The sequence below is a fragment of the Apus apus genome, chromosome 6 (genome assembly GCF_020740795.1).
Source record: "Apus apus isolate bApuApu2 chromosome 6, bApuApu2.pri.cur, whole genome shotgun sequence".
NCBI lineage: Eukaryota > Metazoa > Chordata > Aves > Apodiformes > Apodidae > Apus > Apus apus.
This window is the reverse complement of record NC_067287.1, coordinates 7,463,606-7,481,075: the sequence shown is the minus strand read 5'-3', so window position 1 is coordinate 7,481,075 and position 17,470 is coordinate 7,463,606. Positions and strand designations below refer to the sequence as shown.

Here is a 17,470-nt window from a genome sequence, read left to right as displayed (position 1 = left end):
GAAAAAGTGAACTCGAGGGCTTTCTTATTTTTCACTGTACTTGCAATTAATTTTTCTACACCATTCCTCTTTAAAGAAAAGATGGCTACAAATTGTTCACTTAGCAACATAAATGTGTGGTACAGTTGCTGCCTTGTCTGCTTTTGGTTTACTATGTGATATACATTCACTTCTACGGTTGATAATAATAATGCAAATTGCACATGCAAGACATGTTGGGAGATAAGTAGTCCAAAGGTTATTTCTGTCCGATTGCAGAACTCCTGGTTTAACTGAAAGCAAAAGATCTAAAGGGAATTTTAACAAACAGGGAGCACTGCTAGCAAGCATCTGTGTAATTATCCTATTAAAACAGAGCAACATCTGCATTATCTGGTCAAGTACAGAGCGGAAGGGAACGTTATGTCCTCTAATCCTGTCTGGGAGCATTATGAAGTTAAAAGGATAACATTTTACCAAATCTGTGTTTTAATATGATAGGTTACACTTAATTACCTTTTAATTACCTTTCTTCTTGATGGGTTTTTGCTAAGGACACCCTGCCTCTAGCCCTCATCACAGAGCTTTTCCTGCCTTTAGATTGTTTATGGCAGGTTCTGCCTTTGAGTTTGCCATGAAAAAATGGCCTTACTGTGTCTTAAAGGCTGCTATTAAAATTCTTTTTCCCTTCTAGTGTGTGATAAGCTCCAAGAATATTAATTCTGTATACAAAAGTTGTGTGGTAGCATTCAGAAGTATGTTTATTGAATTTAGTTGCAAAGAGCAAACTCGGTGGACAATGTTTTATGAATAAGGAGTAGCTATGCAGAGCAGAGGCCACACAGGAGCAAGAGGAGATTGTTCCAGTCTTCTGACTGCTTGCAGTGTAAGCCAGGAGAGTGTATTGGCTTTAATAATGTAGATTTCTTTTTTCCTCTGTACCCCTGAGGGAGTCTGATTTCCTGATCACCTATCTAGCCATATGCCGTAGCCCTTGCCAGGAACTGAGCAGTGTCACTGCCAGCTAAAATTACTTGTTTTCTGAGAGCTGAATTATGTGGAGAATTGTCTTAAATTGCTACACTGGCTACATTGCAAAGTTTTGTGTACACACACGCCCAAATATATGTAAAAACAGCCTTACCTTGAAATTTAGCTTAGAAACTGCTTCAAGCATTGAACTTGATCCAGATTCTGAGAGGTGTTCTACACCTGCTCAGACGCATCGCTGCTCCTTTGTTCTCTTTCCAGTGCTTTTCTCAGCTTCTTTGTGCTCTGCCTAGTATAGTACAATGTTGATACATGCAAATTAAACATTTACAAAGAAAGCATATTGTCTACTCTTACTTTGTACCTAGTAGAGCGAAGACCTAGTGTAGCTAGTATAAACTTCTTAAACGTTGTTGTAACGATGCTTCTTTTCTTTCCTCTTGCAACAGGATGGAACTGAAATACAGATATACATTAACTAAGGAGTTGGAATAAGACTTGAGTCCTGCTCTGTGATATTTATATACCTGGACCATGAACTTGCTGTTTGACTTCATGCTTTAGGAGCCTCTGTAGTAACTGTGTGAAGCTGTTGGGAATCATGGCATTCTCTCCATGGAAGCTGTCCTCTCAGAAACTTGGCTTTTTCCTGGTGACTTTTGGTTTCATTTGGGGAATGATGCTTCTGCATTTTACTATTCAGCAGCAAACACAACACGAAAGCAGTTCAGTCCTGCGTGAGCAAATTTTGGATCTCAGCAAAAGATACATCAAAGCATTAGCTGAAGAAAATAAAAATGTGGTTGATGGGCCTTATGTTGGGACAGTGACAGCATATGGTAAGTGTGCCTTACATTACATGATAATCTGATTAAGGTTTTTCCTAAATTGTCCAAATATTTTACTTCATAATGCTGCTCATTTGACAGTATTTGCACTGTGGATTTTCTGCACGGATGGAGAAAGCAGTCTTCTCTTTTAAGTATAAGATGGGACAAGTTTTACGTTTCCAGTCACTTGGAAATGAAGCTGTCTGCTGATTTTTACTACATCTGTCTAGTAGCTCTACGTGGTGTGCCTCAGGTTGTTTGTTAGAACTTCATTTTTAAAAACTTTGCTATTTTTGAGAAACTTGGGAGGGTTTTCAGTTTGCGTGTCAGTGATCTAAGAAATTCCTTTTGGAAGAAGAACTTGTCTTCCTGATAAAGTGGAGATTTGCTAGGTTTATTTCTTATTTCCCATTTCACTTCTTTGTTTAGTCAATCTACTAAACGTTTATGTATCTGGCATAAATTTAAATTAAGCTTAAATATATCATATTTGCCTTAGGGCAGACAACTCTTTCTGTGAGTTTCAGTGCTTTGTTTGGCAGTAAGTTTTAATGCTTACTCTCTTCCATTTTTTAAAACATGAGAACTAAGTTTGTGTGCATGTGTGAGAGAAAGCATGCAGAGAATAACAAAGTTTATTTCATTATAATAAAAATCCAGTTTCAGGTTAGGTGTGGCCCCTTTTCAGCCTGATAAGGTCACATCATACACTGATTTCTCTTTCCTACTTGTGTATGCACTTTCAGGCTGTCTGGAAAGTTAATGTCATCTAGATCTGTTTGCTTTTATATTTGCCCTAGTACTCAGCTCTGAAGAAATTGCATGTCTTTTGTAGGCTTAGACAAAGAATGAATACTAGAATGCAACAGAAAATGGCTGCACCTTTTTCTCTACTTCTATCATAATACTCTTTACTTTTTGTTGCATTTAATGAAGATGCCCTGTTGGGAGGTTCTCTCCATGTCTTGTTTCTGTTATCAATTTATTCCTCCTAAAAAAAGGATTTTTGTGTTCACATGAAAGTGCTTGCCTATAAGCCTGATGTTATAATCCCAAACATATCTATCAATTATATTGCTTTGTTGCTTAAATAACAAGCTATCCTTATTCTATAACTTCTACTCGTCTGTGACTGCATGTTGAAGTATTCTGATATGGTTATCTTACAAAGCAACACAGGCTTAATAGAGTGGTACTAGATCAGTACTTAGTTTGAAGGCCTCCAAGCAAGTAGAGGTTCCAACAGAAATGTGTTCATAGGATTAAAACAAACCCTTATCTGCTATATAGCCATCATCAGTGCCCCATTATCTTGTAAGAGCGCTTGATGGTAGATGAATTGAAGAAGAAAAAGACCAAACAAAAAAAACCCAAAACAAAACAGGAAATCAATGTGCCTCCAAAAATTGAAGGGTAGCTGCATTAATCTGTGCCCTGGCTAGGTCTCAGAGCACAGGATATTCTTAAGGAAGGATCCTTGTTGCCTGTGGCATTAATTTCCTGCTCTAAAGCCCCCTGAGGAGTAAGTTCACTTGCTGCCAAAGAGTGGTCAGGTTCCCCAGGAGATGTTAAACTGCATTTGAAAATGGGTGAAATAAATTAGTAATGCTTCTGTGAAGTTATAGGTAAGTTTTGTGTAGAAACGTCAAGTTCTGTGGCTAAGAAGAATTTTAAGTTTAAAGAGAGGTTAGGAGAGGTGCTTTCAATTAAGGAGTTTGGAAGGATGCAAAGTAATAGTAATATTTATTTGAAATATTGGAGGGAAAGGTGCTACAGTGAGTTAGTAGCACTGTATTAAATAACACTATATGAAACTGAGTAAACTGATAATTACGTAATAAATCAATTAGTTGGTCCTGTTTGACACAGCAGATGATTTGTTGATAGCAAGTGATCAGGTTATCTGAACAGGAATGAACATATTAATGGCTAAAGTTAATGGACAGAAGTTGGTTCACTGTTCTGTGAAAACTAATGTCCTTGCTCATTATCCTTTTTATTTTTCTTAATCTTATCCTCTGATTGCTGTTAGCAAGCAGTCATTATTTCCATGCTCAACAACAAGTTCTGAGTTTGCTTGATTTGGCTGCTTTTACCCAGTCAAAAGGCCTTCAGTCATTCCTTAGTTGTGATTACACAGCTTGTTTCTTTCTCATTTTTTCTCTCTACCATGTAATTGACCTGTCAGATAGGTGAATCAAACACCTTCCTTTTGAAAGTTATAGTCCAAACATACACAACAAATACTTGATTTTTATAGCAGTAAACAGTTGTTTTACAAAAATTGTTATTAATCTCTGCTTCTGCCCTTCCCTTCTCCAACTAGTCTCCAATTTTTTGTTCTGGTAGACAGTCTCCCATATCAGTGGTTTGATACCAGTATTTAAAAATTGCAAGGGTTAACAGTTTTTTCTGTTTATGATCAATGCAAAGGTTTATGTGTGCTATGTTTCTCTAATTGTTTCCTGATTGTTTTTTTTACTACTTTTTTCCTAGATTTTTTTCTTCCTTCTTTACCTTGGTTTTGTTCATGTTAAAACCGTGGTTTTAACATGAGCAAAAACTTCTGGATGCCTTTGAAAATAGTTCAGATCATTCCATCATTTGATCTCTAAGGGACAAAGGAAAACACAAAATGCCTATTTCATGGCTCCATGGAATAAATATCACTCTCCTTTTATTTGGAAAAAATAATCATAAGCTTGCTAAAAGTAAAAGCCTTTTCTTGTTTTCTCTCATTTGCACAAGAATTGAGCTAGTAATGGGAAAAAAATAAAGACAGCACAAAATAAGTGTGGCAAAAAATACAACTGATGTTGGGGCAGAAGAATCTTTTCAGATATATGGAGAAAATTTCAATTACAGATTCAAAAAGATTAGAAAGTTATTTGATTCTAAACTTGTGAAAAGCAGAAAACTGGTTTTATGTACACACATGTAATTATTTTCTGTAATTAAATGGGAAAACAATGTAAATTCATTGTACCAAATTCTTTAATCTTGAGACAAGGGTAAATGAGCAAAGAACAATACTTTCTTTCATCTTTTTTGGCTTGTTGCCACCATAGTTACACAGTTTAGTCTGGTGGTGGTCTGTTTTTACTTTCTTGCCCACAGTTCTTAAGAGTTGCCCAACTGTCTTTACTTCATGAAATCTGAACAAAAGAAAAGGGAAAGAAAAAATATGAGATGTTGCTGTATGTTTTCTACACAAAGGAAGTGCTGTGTCAGACCAGCTAGATAGGTAAAGGCAATCACCAACAGACTGAAGAAGCAGATGATTAATGGTGTCTACAACAGAGAGGTTGAACTTCACAGTTTTTTGTCAATGCAGAATGTGATTGTGGTGGAAGAGATGCTGGAGAAGGTTTTTATGCTGGTTCGAAGCTGTCCCATTTTTTGGAAGGGTGTTTTTGTTTCTGGGTGACTTGAGTATTCAACAGACTGTTCCCCTGACTGTGCTTGAATATGGATTTAGGTTTAGATTCATTACTATTTAAGCAACTTCTTATTACTAGAGCTATTAGAAAGTGTGCATTTTTCTGTTCCCATATGTGTCCCCATAAAGGCACACATTTCTTCTTGAATATATGATACATATGTGAGTTGCAGTGTGTTTTATAACATACACAGGAAGACAAGTTCCACGTCCTGGGAAACTTGTATGCGAGGCTCAATGAAGTAGGGAACTTCAGTGCGTAGAACTGCTAATGACAACTACTTTCACTGAAAAACTGTCTGTATGTATTCCAGTCTCGTTCTTGTATCTATTTTTTCAGTCTGTCTGACAGCATTGCCTTGCTAAGCAGCTTAACTTTTCATTTTTGTTTGTAGATTTAAAGAAGACACTTGCTGTCTTGTTGGATAACATCTTGCAGCGCATTGGGAAGCTGGAGTCCAAGGTGGAGAATCTTGTACTTAATGGAACAGGAGCAAACTCTACCAACAATACTACCACTCCTGCTCCCAGCTTAGGAGCAGTCGAAAAGCTTAATGTAGCAGGTGAGTATGACAATTGTTTGAAGTATTTAAGGGCTGAAAAATCTGCTTTTTCTGTCTTGGCCACAAGAAGATTTTTCAGAGTTAGATGTTTGGAATGTCTTAGAAAACAAATTTCAGAGTCTAACCTGACTGACAACATCAAGTCCAGTGGTCTTTTACAAACTCAGAGGAAGAATTTCTTCTGTGGTAACTTGAACACACTGAAGAAAATAAAATCCTCTGCCAGATGGGTGTGTAGTCCATCTTGTTTGTAGTAGATGTTTCTCACTTTAAGTGGTTGCACTTTAGAACTATGAAACTGGGCAGACGTTTTGTCTCTTAAGTCTAATTACTTGGGTTGGTGTAAATCTGCTCTACATTTCTGCCTTATGCACTTTAGTAGTTGTTAATGGAAATAAAACGTTTATTATGTTTGATACTGATTGTGGTTTAAAAATGTCCTTCCCAGCTCTGCTTAATAGCTCTTTCGATTTGACACACAGAGATAACCTACCCGATACCTTCAGCTTAAATATATGCTTTAAAACATAATTTGAAATCAGTATTTTTTTCTTTGTTGAATAGACTGTTCACTACCCTCACAACTTTTCAAAGCATTTGAGTCATCCTGTTGTGGTAAAATGTCTTGCCTCTTCTCCTGCGAGTTCCTTTAGTGTTTCCAGCTGTGATTGGTACACTGGATAAATTTTGATACTGCCTGATCTATTGCCCTATGTTTGCTCAGCCACCAAGTCTAAACAAATACTGGCTCTCCTGACCCTTAGGAAGGGCTGAGTCTGCCCTGCTCATCATCTTTGCAGTCCCAGATAGGGAGAAGAACAGAAGACTTAGTTCAACTTGATTATTAGCTGGATAGCTGTGATCCTAAGTCTTGCCTGTGCTTGATTTCCTGTAAAAATAAATACTTACATTGAGGGGGTGTTGCCTTCTTAAATCTGTCAAAATAGAGAAGCAGATACTACCTCTGGTAAGGTAATGCCACTGAAAGAAAATCTAGGAGAGTGGATGTACAAATGATACCTGTCACGACCCAGGCAGGGCAACCCGGTGAGATTCAGACTGGACCTCCTTGCTTTCTAAACTCCTTCTCAGAGAGGAGCTCAGGTGTGGCTGGATCCAACCTTTGTCTCAGACCTGGCCCTTCCAGGGAGAGTGATTAAAATGTCATGGTCCAAGGAAATGCTTGACCATCTGATACCCCTTGATCAGATTAAGCTGAAATGACACTCAAGGTCTGTATTTGAATTAGGTTTAATTAAAACTACAGAAGGAATTCAGATACTTGAATTATTATCTTAGGCTGAACGATCATAAAGGCTGACATTTAGATCACTGGAGTACAATACATGCATGCTTAAGCTGCACAACCTGAGAAAAAAAATGTGATTAGTCCTTGCATTACTGAATGATTTTAAGAAGGAAGAGAGAGAGTAGGAAAAGAAAAGTTTAGAGAGATAGAAAACAGAAAATCATCAGTCCTGGATCCCATTTTGGGCCAGCCAGTGGGAGAGGGTTGGTGTCAGTGAGGCTCCCCAAGCCCACCGTTGCAACCCCCTGTTTTACAGGCCTTGTTTCCTTATTTCGCAAGGATGAGCTACAGTTTTTTTACCTCTGAGTCTTGGTACACTTAAGTTTAAAATATCTGAAGCAGCTACATTAAACAGCAACAACAGAAGAAACCTTTAGGAAACAGTTTAAGGTTTGACTAATGTATTGTTCTGTATTTCCTGATCGAGAAGTATTACTGTTCAGGTGTCTCCAGGATAGATAGTACCAATGGGCAGAATAGAGCTTGAAGCTCAGCCTTGTGTTAAAGTGCCTGCTATTCATCCATTTGAAGCAATCAGTGGAAATTCATCTGATCAGAGGCAGCCAAATGGAAATGAAAAAGTTGTTTCCACTTCTGTCTTCATAGCAGTTTCCTGACAGTAGCCAACTCTGGAAGCCATATAATTCCAGTAAAAACATAATATATGTCTTGTCTGTTAGGAAGGAATTGTTCAGAAAATAAGCTAGGTGAGTAAACATTGTGATTACAATGCCAGAGTTGGTTTTGTCTGTAATATTTCAGCAGCATCATTTTTTTTTGCTGTGCTAGAGCAATTGAGCTAATCTGAAAATTGTTGTAGAGAAGGCATTTTATTACCCAACAGATTGACATTTTACTAAGCTGAAACATGTATGGGTACAAATACACATGATACTTCTACTGTTTTCTTTAGTATAGTTTATTCAGCTGTTACACTATGAAGTGATCACAGAAAGCAAAATGGTTAAGATTACTGTTTCTCTCTATCAACCGTAATATTGTAATGCTGTCTTAGGACAAATTCATGTTAGCTATTGCTAGTCATTTCCCTCTTTCTGTTTGGACAACTGTAGTATTTATGGAGCATCCTAGCAATGTAAGGTTTAATATTTTTAGCAATTAAAAAAAAACAAACTTCTAGAGTTTATATTTCTGCAAATCTGTTTTGCCTTGGAGTTGCTGCTTAAAACTCTGAAGTAAATTAAGGATTTTATAGCCTTATTCATCAGTGCAAAAATGCAGTGTCATTAGCAGATTTTCCTAGAGGAGTCCTTCTTCCAGTGGAGCTGCTTCATGCATTTATTAATTTTGGATTGAGCTATAACAGTACACTGAGACCTGATTCTATAATCTGTATCACCATGACCCTTTAGCTATGGAAAGCTTTTCTAAAATAAATTAAGCTTCCTGCAGGCATTAGCTGCACCTTAGCGTCTATGAACACTGCTTGTAAACCTTGGTAGTGAATAGTGGAGTCACTAATCATTCTGAAATCTGTATTTTGTCCTCACCACGTGGAAAGTTTACCATTTGTTATATATTACCTAAGAACGTGCAAGTGATAAAATAAGACATAATAGGATGACATAAAGATGATTAGACTGGAAATATTTTTCCTCATTGCTGATTATGACTGGACACAAACTCCAGAACAAAACATAGTATTTTTCTATAGTTTAAAACTGACTGCCATGGCAGGCTAGACTGGTCAATCTGAATGTGCTGTGAGCTTTTCTTTGTTATGTATTTTATGTATTAATAACATTTGAATGGAAAAATAATAGTACTCTTACCTGAAAAGTAGAAAGAAAAGAGATTATAATTAGTCAACATTTCTCCTCCCAAAGCCTCTCTGCAAGTGGACTTTTATTTCATTAAGTACATTGCTGTGTTCAGAATGTAGTCCTAAAAACAATATCCCTAAGCTACAAGTAGAGCATTGTGATAAAGCAAGAATCCTGATTTAGTTCCAGGGTTAAATTACTGAAATCAGTCCAGGTTATGGTTTCATCTCACTTTGAAAAACACAACTGCTATGTAACCTTATTATTGCAGTTAGTATTATTTTTTGTAAGATTCAGGACACTAGCAACTGGACCAGATATGGAGCTTTAAAAATTTCCACTCCTCTCCAACTTTTCTATGTAGACACTAGAATAATAGTAGCTCAGATGTGAGTTTGAGTGTAACTTTTTAAATAACCCAGATAAGTTTTGCACCAGGAGTGGTATAAACCTGGGAGATTTACAAAAATTCATGATAAATTACTTAATGAAGGAACGACCTACCCTCTCTGAAAGAGCCTGTCAGCAAAGGAAAAAGGAGGCACTGACACAGTAATTAATCAAGCTGTTCAGCAGTTTGGAAAAAGAAATCATTATTTTAGGCTTATTAATGCCGCCAGAAGTTTAATCATCTCTGGCCAAACAGTAGCCATCATGGCTATTTATGCCTTGTAACAGAAAAGAAATGTTTGTGGCTTCCTAAAAACAGTTGTGATCAATTTTTAGCCTATACTTTGAGCAGTGTAGCCTAAACAAGCTTTATTATGGTAGTTATAGAGCCCATGACTTTTTCTTTCTGTAGAGTAACTTCGTAAGTCAAGCATTTTTTGACCAAGATCTGCAATTGTACTTTGGGCAGATGTCCAAATATCTTAAGAACTCAGGGTTTAAAATTTAGGGGCTTTTTGGAAATACAGTTATTCATCACTTTACAGAGTTATGCGTAACTTTACAAATGTCTCTTCATCAGTTATACTTTCATTAGCAAGACATGGAGAAAAGTGTTTTGGTTTCTTGGTTTTTTAAAAAAAATTGCTCCACCTTTGGCTATCAAGCATGGTGTAGAACTGAGGCAGCAGTGGTGAAATGTACAATGGAAAATAATCTGTTGGTGGTGTATGGAATTTTTGGCAGATAAAAGGATCTGAAGAAAATCCATAGGGATTATGCTTGTCCCTAATAAGGTGATAACAGTTTGTAGGAGGAAATGTTGGGGATTTAGCAAGGAGTGTAACTCCTGCTGTCTCGTAAGTAGGTGAGCTCAGACTTTTATTGGATTCATTTTTGAGTTCCCATTTAGAGACCAGAAATCTCTTTTCCTTTTCAGACACGAACAACCATCGTTGTTGATATGTAGACTGTACTGTGTATTCATACCCTTGGTGTGGTTAGGTTTAGTGTTTCTAACGTGATGCTACACCTGGTTTCTTCCTCTGAAGTTGGTCTTGGAAAATCTTTCATGGACAACGTGAGCTCTTAGGATGACAAATATCATTAATCCTTATTCCAAAGGAGTTGAGGGTATCTCTGCGAGAGGGTGAGGCTGCACAGATTGTGTTAAAAAGCAAAGTCATGATGTCCCTTGGGTAGCTTGAGTGGGAGCTTAGGTGTTAGTTTCCATGTGTGGTGTTGCACTTTTACCATGTGTAAAATGATATGCATACTTGCCTTTTTCTTCTTCCCCCCTCAAAAACATTGAACAATCCAGTTGTTTTGACATAGACAATTTTCAGCTATTTTTCCTGAGCCTTCCTTTTCCTGATTGCTGTTTTGGTGATAATTAAATGGAAAGGGGGAAATATGAAACCATGACACTTTTCAAGCAGAGCTTGTCTACATGACTGCTTCTGTTATCACTGAATCCTTGGTTCCATGGGATAGGCACAAGATCAGTTTGGCTCAGGCAACTTTGCTTTTAACAGTTGTGCTTTTCTAAAGACAACTATAAAAGAAATCTTTGATTTTTGTGGGACAGTATTGCACTAAGCACATTTCATCAGTGCAGTCTGCTTGCACAAACATGATCTAAGAATCAGTTTTCTTCAGAGTGTATAAGGTTTGTGTGTTGTGGGTTGGGTTTGGTTTGGGCTTTGTTTTGGAGTTGTTTTTTCTAAATTGTGAGCTCTTGATATGTTAATGTGGCAGCTATGGGAAAAACTTGATTTAAGCAAACTAAAGGAAGCTTTAAATTCCTCAGGCTTTAAAACACTACTAAATAGTGTCATTAATTCTGAATATGCATGTTGCAAACCAATTTTTAAAAAATAAAAATGTTGATTTAAAGCAAGGGCCAAGGTGCTCTGAGGCCATTAGTGACTCTATAGCACTTGTTCAGTGAAAAGCTAATGTTTTTGTTAGTGTAACCGTCTTAATACCTCAGATAATGTATTTGTACTGAAAACTGTGCCAGACTGGTTGTTTACAAAATGTTCTGCCTTGAAAAGTGTAACTTCAGAATATTTTAATGGTGTGTCTTTGATCCCATAAAAATGAGCAAGTGAAGGTTCATGTCAAATTCTCTCCCACACCTCACTTGTACATAGCTGGTTCTTGGAAAACTCTTACTAAGACTGAACTGTGGAGTATCAGGTTGGTGTATGTAGCACTGCTCAGGGAGGGAGAATACTTCTGATGTATCTATCTCTTCCAAGTTTCTGTAGCTTTTCTGCCTTATGCTTTAACTTGTTCTGCTGTCGTGGCTTTTGAATTTTCTTTTAACTACTTTAGTATTAACATCTTTAGAGTAACTCATTAGGATGCAGACTTCAGTATTTACTTGTCATCTAAGACATGATGGCTTGGATGCCTGTCAAATTTCTGGCATCCTTCTTGAACATGTAGCAAGGCAGGCTGACAAGTCAGCTTTGGCAATGCTGCAAGCAGTTGGTTTTTTTCCCCCTTTTTTTTTTTTTTTTTTTTACATGTTACTATGGTGAGAAGGACCTTTGTCATTGTATTTCCATGTCCCTCCTATAGACCTGGGACTGACAAGCCTTTTAGAGGGGGTCGAAGACTCGGGTAACTTCATGATCAGTTGATCTGTACCCATGGCACTCTGTCTGATGAACTTTGTTACACATATACCAGCCTTATTAGTTTTAACAGATTGCAACTGTAGTTCACCCCATAGTTCTGGACTTTAAAGACAAAATAGATTTAGAAAAAAAAAAAAAAGCTAAGATATTTCATATAATTTTTAATTTCCAAAGCTGTTCTCCTGTCTTAAGAGGGCTACAGTAGGCTTTTTTTCAGTTAACATAGTATGTACAATGTTCTGTATGGTCATGCCTTAAAAAACCAAGCTAGTTGTCCCCGCAGAATGTCATTGTGTGTCAGATGTAATAGCATGTGGGCTGCACTGGTTCTAATAGCCAAGATTACAGCTTTCCTAGGGTAATGCTTTGCTTTGTCTCGTATTTCTTGTGCTTTATCCATTGTATTCTTTTCCCACACTGCAGACAGTACCAAGCAGTTTTTCCCATTTTACTGTCCGTGTGCCTCCCACAGAAGCAGTAGCATGGAGCTGGGGAGATCTGTGTGTTTTCAAGTCCTGCTGTTGCAGCACAGTGCAGTGAATGTGCAGAAGACCACACATGAATATTTTCCGCTGCAGTCCTAAGATGTATTAGTAATGCTGAAGGGGGCTTTTAGTGGTCCCCTGGGCTGCATCTTGATTAACTACCTGACTACTACTAGAATTCTCCAAACACTGCACTGATTTCTGTAGTGTTAATGGAATGCAGCAGCACAGCTGGTGTGAGGATGGACTAGCACTAGAAAAATTAATTTTTTTCAACCGTTACCCATGCTTTACTGCTGAAGTTTCTAAAATATTAGTAGAAAGCATTTTGTGCTAGACATTTAAAATCTTGAAACCTTTAAGCTCATTTCATTGAATATGTTGATGGTGCTTTCAGCTCACACTGCAATTTCTCTCTTTAAAGGAATCTTGTCAGCTGGAGATGAAAAATGAATTAAAGTGAGAATGTGTTAATTAATGTGAAAAAGGAAAGGATACCTTACACAAGCTAAACCAGACTTAACTAGAGTGTTGTGTCTAACTGTAGATATGAAATTTCAGAATTGAAATAGACAAAACAAGAGAAGAGAATTAAAGTAAGAATAGTACTTTTATTTGATTATCAAAACCAGAAAGACAACAAATTGATTAATTATACTTCATTGGATATGATTACTCTGTCCTTCAAATACATACTGATTTTATGAGATCTGTTGATGGGAAGCACTTTGATTTGAGCTGTTATCTGGGCTATATGTCATCAAAAGATATTCTAATAGGCTTTTTTGCACTAGTCTTAAAATCTGGGTTTTAGCCTCAATATTCCAAAGTATATAAACTTTCGTGTCATGTTATGTTCCTAAGATGCTTCTGTTCTCTGAAGAAAGGAGAGTTGGTCTGTGGAAGACTAGATAGGCTGGTGGTGTCACAGTTAGTAATTTCAACAGTATTGTGGAGGTTTAATTTGCCTTTTTTTCCTATTTGTTATTTTAAAACTTTTATGACTAATAGAATATCTATCAATAAAAATATCACTACCGAGTAACTAGTTATTACTGTTACTCACTGTCTTAGTGGGTTATTTCTAGACTTTCTAACTGTCTGATGGAGAAAAATTGAAGCAGAATTTTTAGCCTCCTACAAAACACATTATTTGGAAGATGGTGCAATATTGGAAAGGGACAAAATATGTACGTAGCACTCACTTACTTTCACTGTTCTGTTTGAGTAAGTGGAAAGCAAACAAAAAATGAATTCCCTGTCACAGACTGTGCTTTTAACAACGATTCTCTCTTGGGTGTTGTAGACCTTCACTAAAAGAAACTAAACCTGTGGATATGGAGTTCAGTTGCAAGAGATGATAAAGACCTGTACCTGTGAACTGCTGTTTAAAGAGGCCAGTGTCAAAGGCATAGGACTTCTGCCAGTATAGTTGTTCATCTAGAGCAAGAAAGGAGAAGTATCTTTTCCAATGCAAGGTTAGGTGGCTTAGCTTAAATCTGCCAGCTGCTTCATACTAATGTGCCAGACTTTGCAATGAAATAACTGATGATTGTTCACGAGTTCAGGTTCACCTGCTGTGCACTAACGATCTCCAATGCAGAGCTGTGTATCTCTAAACAATCACACATATTTGCAAAGTGAACATATGGCTCTTTTCTAAACGTGGGGATGGAGTTTTGGTTAGTTACATATTGAATATCCCAGGACTTCACAAACAGAGCAGTGTATTTAAAGAGCTTTTTAAAATCGAGAGCAGCTTGGTGTTTTATCAATATTTTCAATTTTTTCCAGGATAATCTGTAACACCTTTGTGGTCTTGGGTTTATAAAATGCACACATTCTTATTTTCAATTTGTCAGTGCATTGACTTTTAATGTAACATCATATGAGATAAATGTTTAATAAGTATGTCTTTGCATGAAAGCAGTCAAGAGGATAAAAGCTGTGCCTGACTTCAAAAACACTTGGATGTCTGCAGAATAGAAATTAATGCCATGGTTCACACAAAGCTTAAGAGAAAAAGTTTATGTATTATCTGCTGTTCCTTTGTACTGCCACAACACGTACTGTATTTCTGACTGTTTTGGTTGTAAGGTCTAAGTTTTAGCTGGGAAAGGAGATCTCAGAACTTGCATTTTAAGTTACATACTTACTAAATAAAAGTAAAAGTTCTTGTGGTTTCTCAAATACTGTTTTACAACAGTAACTTTAATGTCTGGCTTAATAATATATTTTTTCCCCTTTAGTTAAGAGCTATTCAACATTAATTTGGCAACGACTTAACACTTCTAGCCAGACCTTTTTAACAAAAATCTTTGTCCGATATTAGGGGTTTTTTTTGTCACCTCCAAATGATAAGAAACTCTAAACTCTTGTCTTGTATTTTAATACATGCTTTTCATGCTTTGGAAGATCCTGATGTGTAGATCAGCATCCCCAGGATTCAACTTGCTTCATCTCCCCATGTCTGTGATCCACTCAAAAGGGTTGATTCCTGGTATGTGATTGAGGTTGGTCCCAGCTGTTCATGGGGATGCAAGATTTTGTTCACCTCTGGATTCTTTTTTAAGAAGAGCCTGCTCCTAGTTAGAGTGGATGGTCAAAGCCTGTGCACAAAAAAGTGAGAGAACTGACTTGGCAGTGTGGGCCCAAAGTGAGCTAGAGACATGCTAGGGAATATTGTCCAGCTCTTGCTGCTGCTTCTGCTGGTCCAGCTGTTCAGCATGGTTTGATGAAGGCAAACTGGTCCGTTAATGTGTAGCTATGAACTTGTTACTGAAAGAGGCTGGTCACGACTTCCTTGACTTTAGATATTTTACAAGAATGTTTCCTGTTCCAGTAACCGTAGTTCAAAACAGCTAGTTTAATAAGGATGAGGAAAAGGGTCTTACTCTTGCCTATAGCTGACTAGCTGTTCCCCGCAGGCTCCAGCAAATGGTTAGTTAGTAGTAGTAGTGAGCAGCTAGACAAACTGAATTCTTCACACAAGTTCTGATCATTAAGGTAAAAAAAAGGTTGGGAGTTGTTGTGGTTTAGGCATAGCTGGCAACAAAGAAGCACATGTCCACTTGTGTCAGATACTCCTGAAAATAGTAAAAAAAAAAAATAATCATGTTCTTTTGGAAATACTGTTAGAGGCATTTATTCTTCTCCAAGCATTTTAACATGGTTAGAGTTGATAAAAGTGGGTGTTGGTGTTTCTTGTACATAAAGATTATCCTGGGGAGATCAGCATGTTGTTTGCATGTAAATCATCCCAGTGGAAAAGCAGGAGTGGGCCTGCTCTGCAAAAAGCCCTGGTGCAGCTGGCCACAGGGAAGACCAGAAGCCTGAGAAAAATCTTGTGCTGACATAAATGTGTTTTTTGCTTTTTCCTTATTGGGATGGGCAGCAACAGGGAGAGCTGGGAAAGTTGGCTTTCTGCTTGGAAAGTATTGGTGTGTAGTGCTGCCACAGCTCATCTGAGCTGTTGAAGTATATGGTGGGTGTGATATGTGACTGTTATAACAAGACAATTTTTATTCTTGCAAGGAGATCTTTCAAGTACAGGGATCCTGTAAAACTTTTTGAGCAATGAACAGTAGCAAAGATCACTGCCCATCTCCCAAAAACACACTAGCATGCAGAAAAGGTTTATGCATGGCAAGAGCAAACAGGTTTCTAGACTACAATCTTGTATCTACCAAAAATGAGGCCATTCTCTGTATCTTGTGACTTTTTTCTCCATCTTTCTTTTCTTTGACCCATTAAAATGCAGTACGATGTAAGTGAAAAACTTAGCATGGTAGATGTTTGTGCCATAAAAAAAAAAAATTATCTTGTGTTTATGTGTTACCCTCTACTTAAAGGGACTTCAGAAGAAGAGAGGGTTTACATGACTAACCCTCTGAACTGGATGGCACTCAGTAAGATAGCAAAGATAGCCAGAGATAGAAGACAAAGTTCACAATCCTACTTGTTGGCAAGCTATATCTTCCAATCAGCAGAAAGGGCAGAAAATCAGCTTTCTGGTACTTTTATACTTTTGGTAAATAAGGAGCTGAATGAGTAACATCAAGTCTAAGGAGGACTGACCATCTTGCACAGGAGGATTGTTTCGCCCAGAGCAAGCAGTGCAAGGGTTCTATGTTTAAATGGCTTTGCTTGGGTGTGCTAGTGGCTTCTCCTGCAACTGCAGTCCCTGGGAGACTGTCATTTCCACCTTTACTTTGCTTCCTTTCTAGTGCCAGTCAAATTTTTTTCTGGTTTCAAGTATTAGTCTTGGGCAAGAGCTATTTTCAACTGACACCATATAAGTGATCTAACCAAGAGTCAAGTTGAATGGTAGTTCTGGCATGTTGAGGGGCTGGTAGTGGCTGAGAAGAAATACCCCTTAAGAAAGCACTGTAGCAGTGGAGAAGGTATGTGGAAATGTTGAATACCATTAATACACCTGCTCTTTAAGGGTGTAATAATTGTCTTTTCCCTGTCTGAAAATTGCTAATTACAGTTGGTTCTGCAGCTGAAATTGATGCAAAGACTTGTTTGATGGAATAGAATTGCCCAGACATTCAGTTTCCCCCCCTGAGTTCTCTGAGATTCTGCCTGCAGCTGAAGTGCATCTCTGACGATATATCATAGATTTAAGATTATGTTTTAGGAAGATCTGAATCTGGCATGAAAGCTCTGTACTTATTTTGCATTCAGACTGTTAAGATTGGGAAGAAAAAAAAATCCCACAGTTTAGACCATAAAATTCTTCTAATGATGTCATATTGATTACTGGAAATTGCCTTCATTTTAACCATGCCTCTTTTCATTTTAAGTTAGGTTTTTGACTGTTTTATCTCAAGCACTGATTTCAGTGTGATTCAGGTAGAAAGTCTGATTCCTGTAGTAAGGCAAGAATTCCCATTGTTATTTAGTTATTTTACATTCACTGACTGAATGTAAAACATTTTTAGATTGTTGATACTTGTATGCGTGCTCCGTAAGTTCTTACTTGAAGCAGACTTCAGAGCCATACATGATAGTGGACTAGTCTGCAAGAATCCCTTAAGGATAAGATGATAAG

General features: G+C 37.4%; 1 protein-coding gene across 6 annotated transcripts in view; it reads left to right on the top strand.

Annotated features, from left to right (window-relative positions):
* The window catches only part of MGAT5 (alpha-1,6-mannosylglycoprotein 6-beta-N-acetylglucosaminyltransferase), a 119,572-nt gene that overhangs the window by 45,172 nt on the left and 56,930 nt on the right, over nt 1–17,470 (top strand). For all 6 annotated transcript variants that reach the window (XM_051623330.1, XM_051623331.1, XM_051623329.1 and 3 more), the window contains 2 exons: nt 1,419–1,808; nt 5,634–5,801. In XM_051623330.1, coding sequence (XP_051479290.1) covers nt 1,571–1,808; nt 5,634–5,801 — 406 coding nt within the window. In that variant the 5' untranslated portion in view covers nt 1,419–1,570. The remainder of the gene's footprint in view (nt 1–1,418; nt 1,809–5,633; nt 5,802–17,470) is intronic.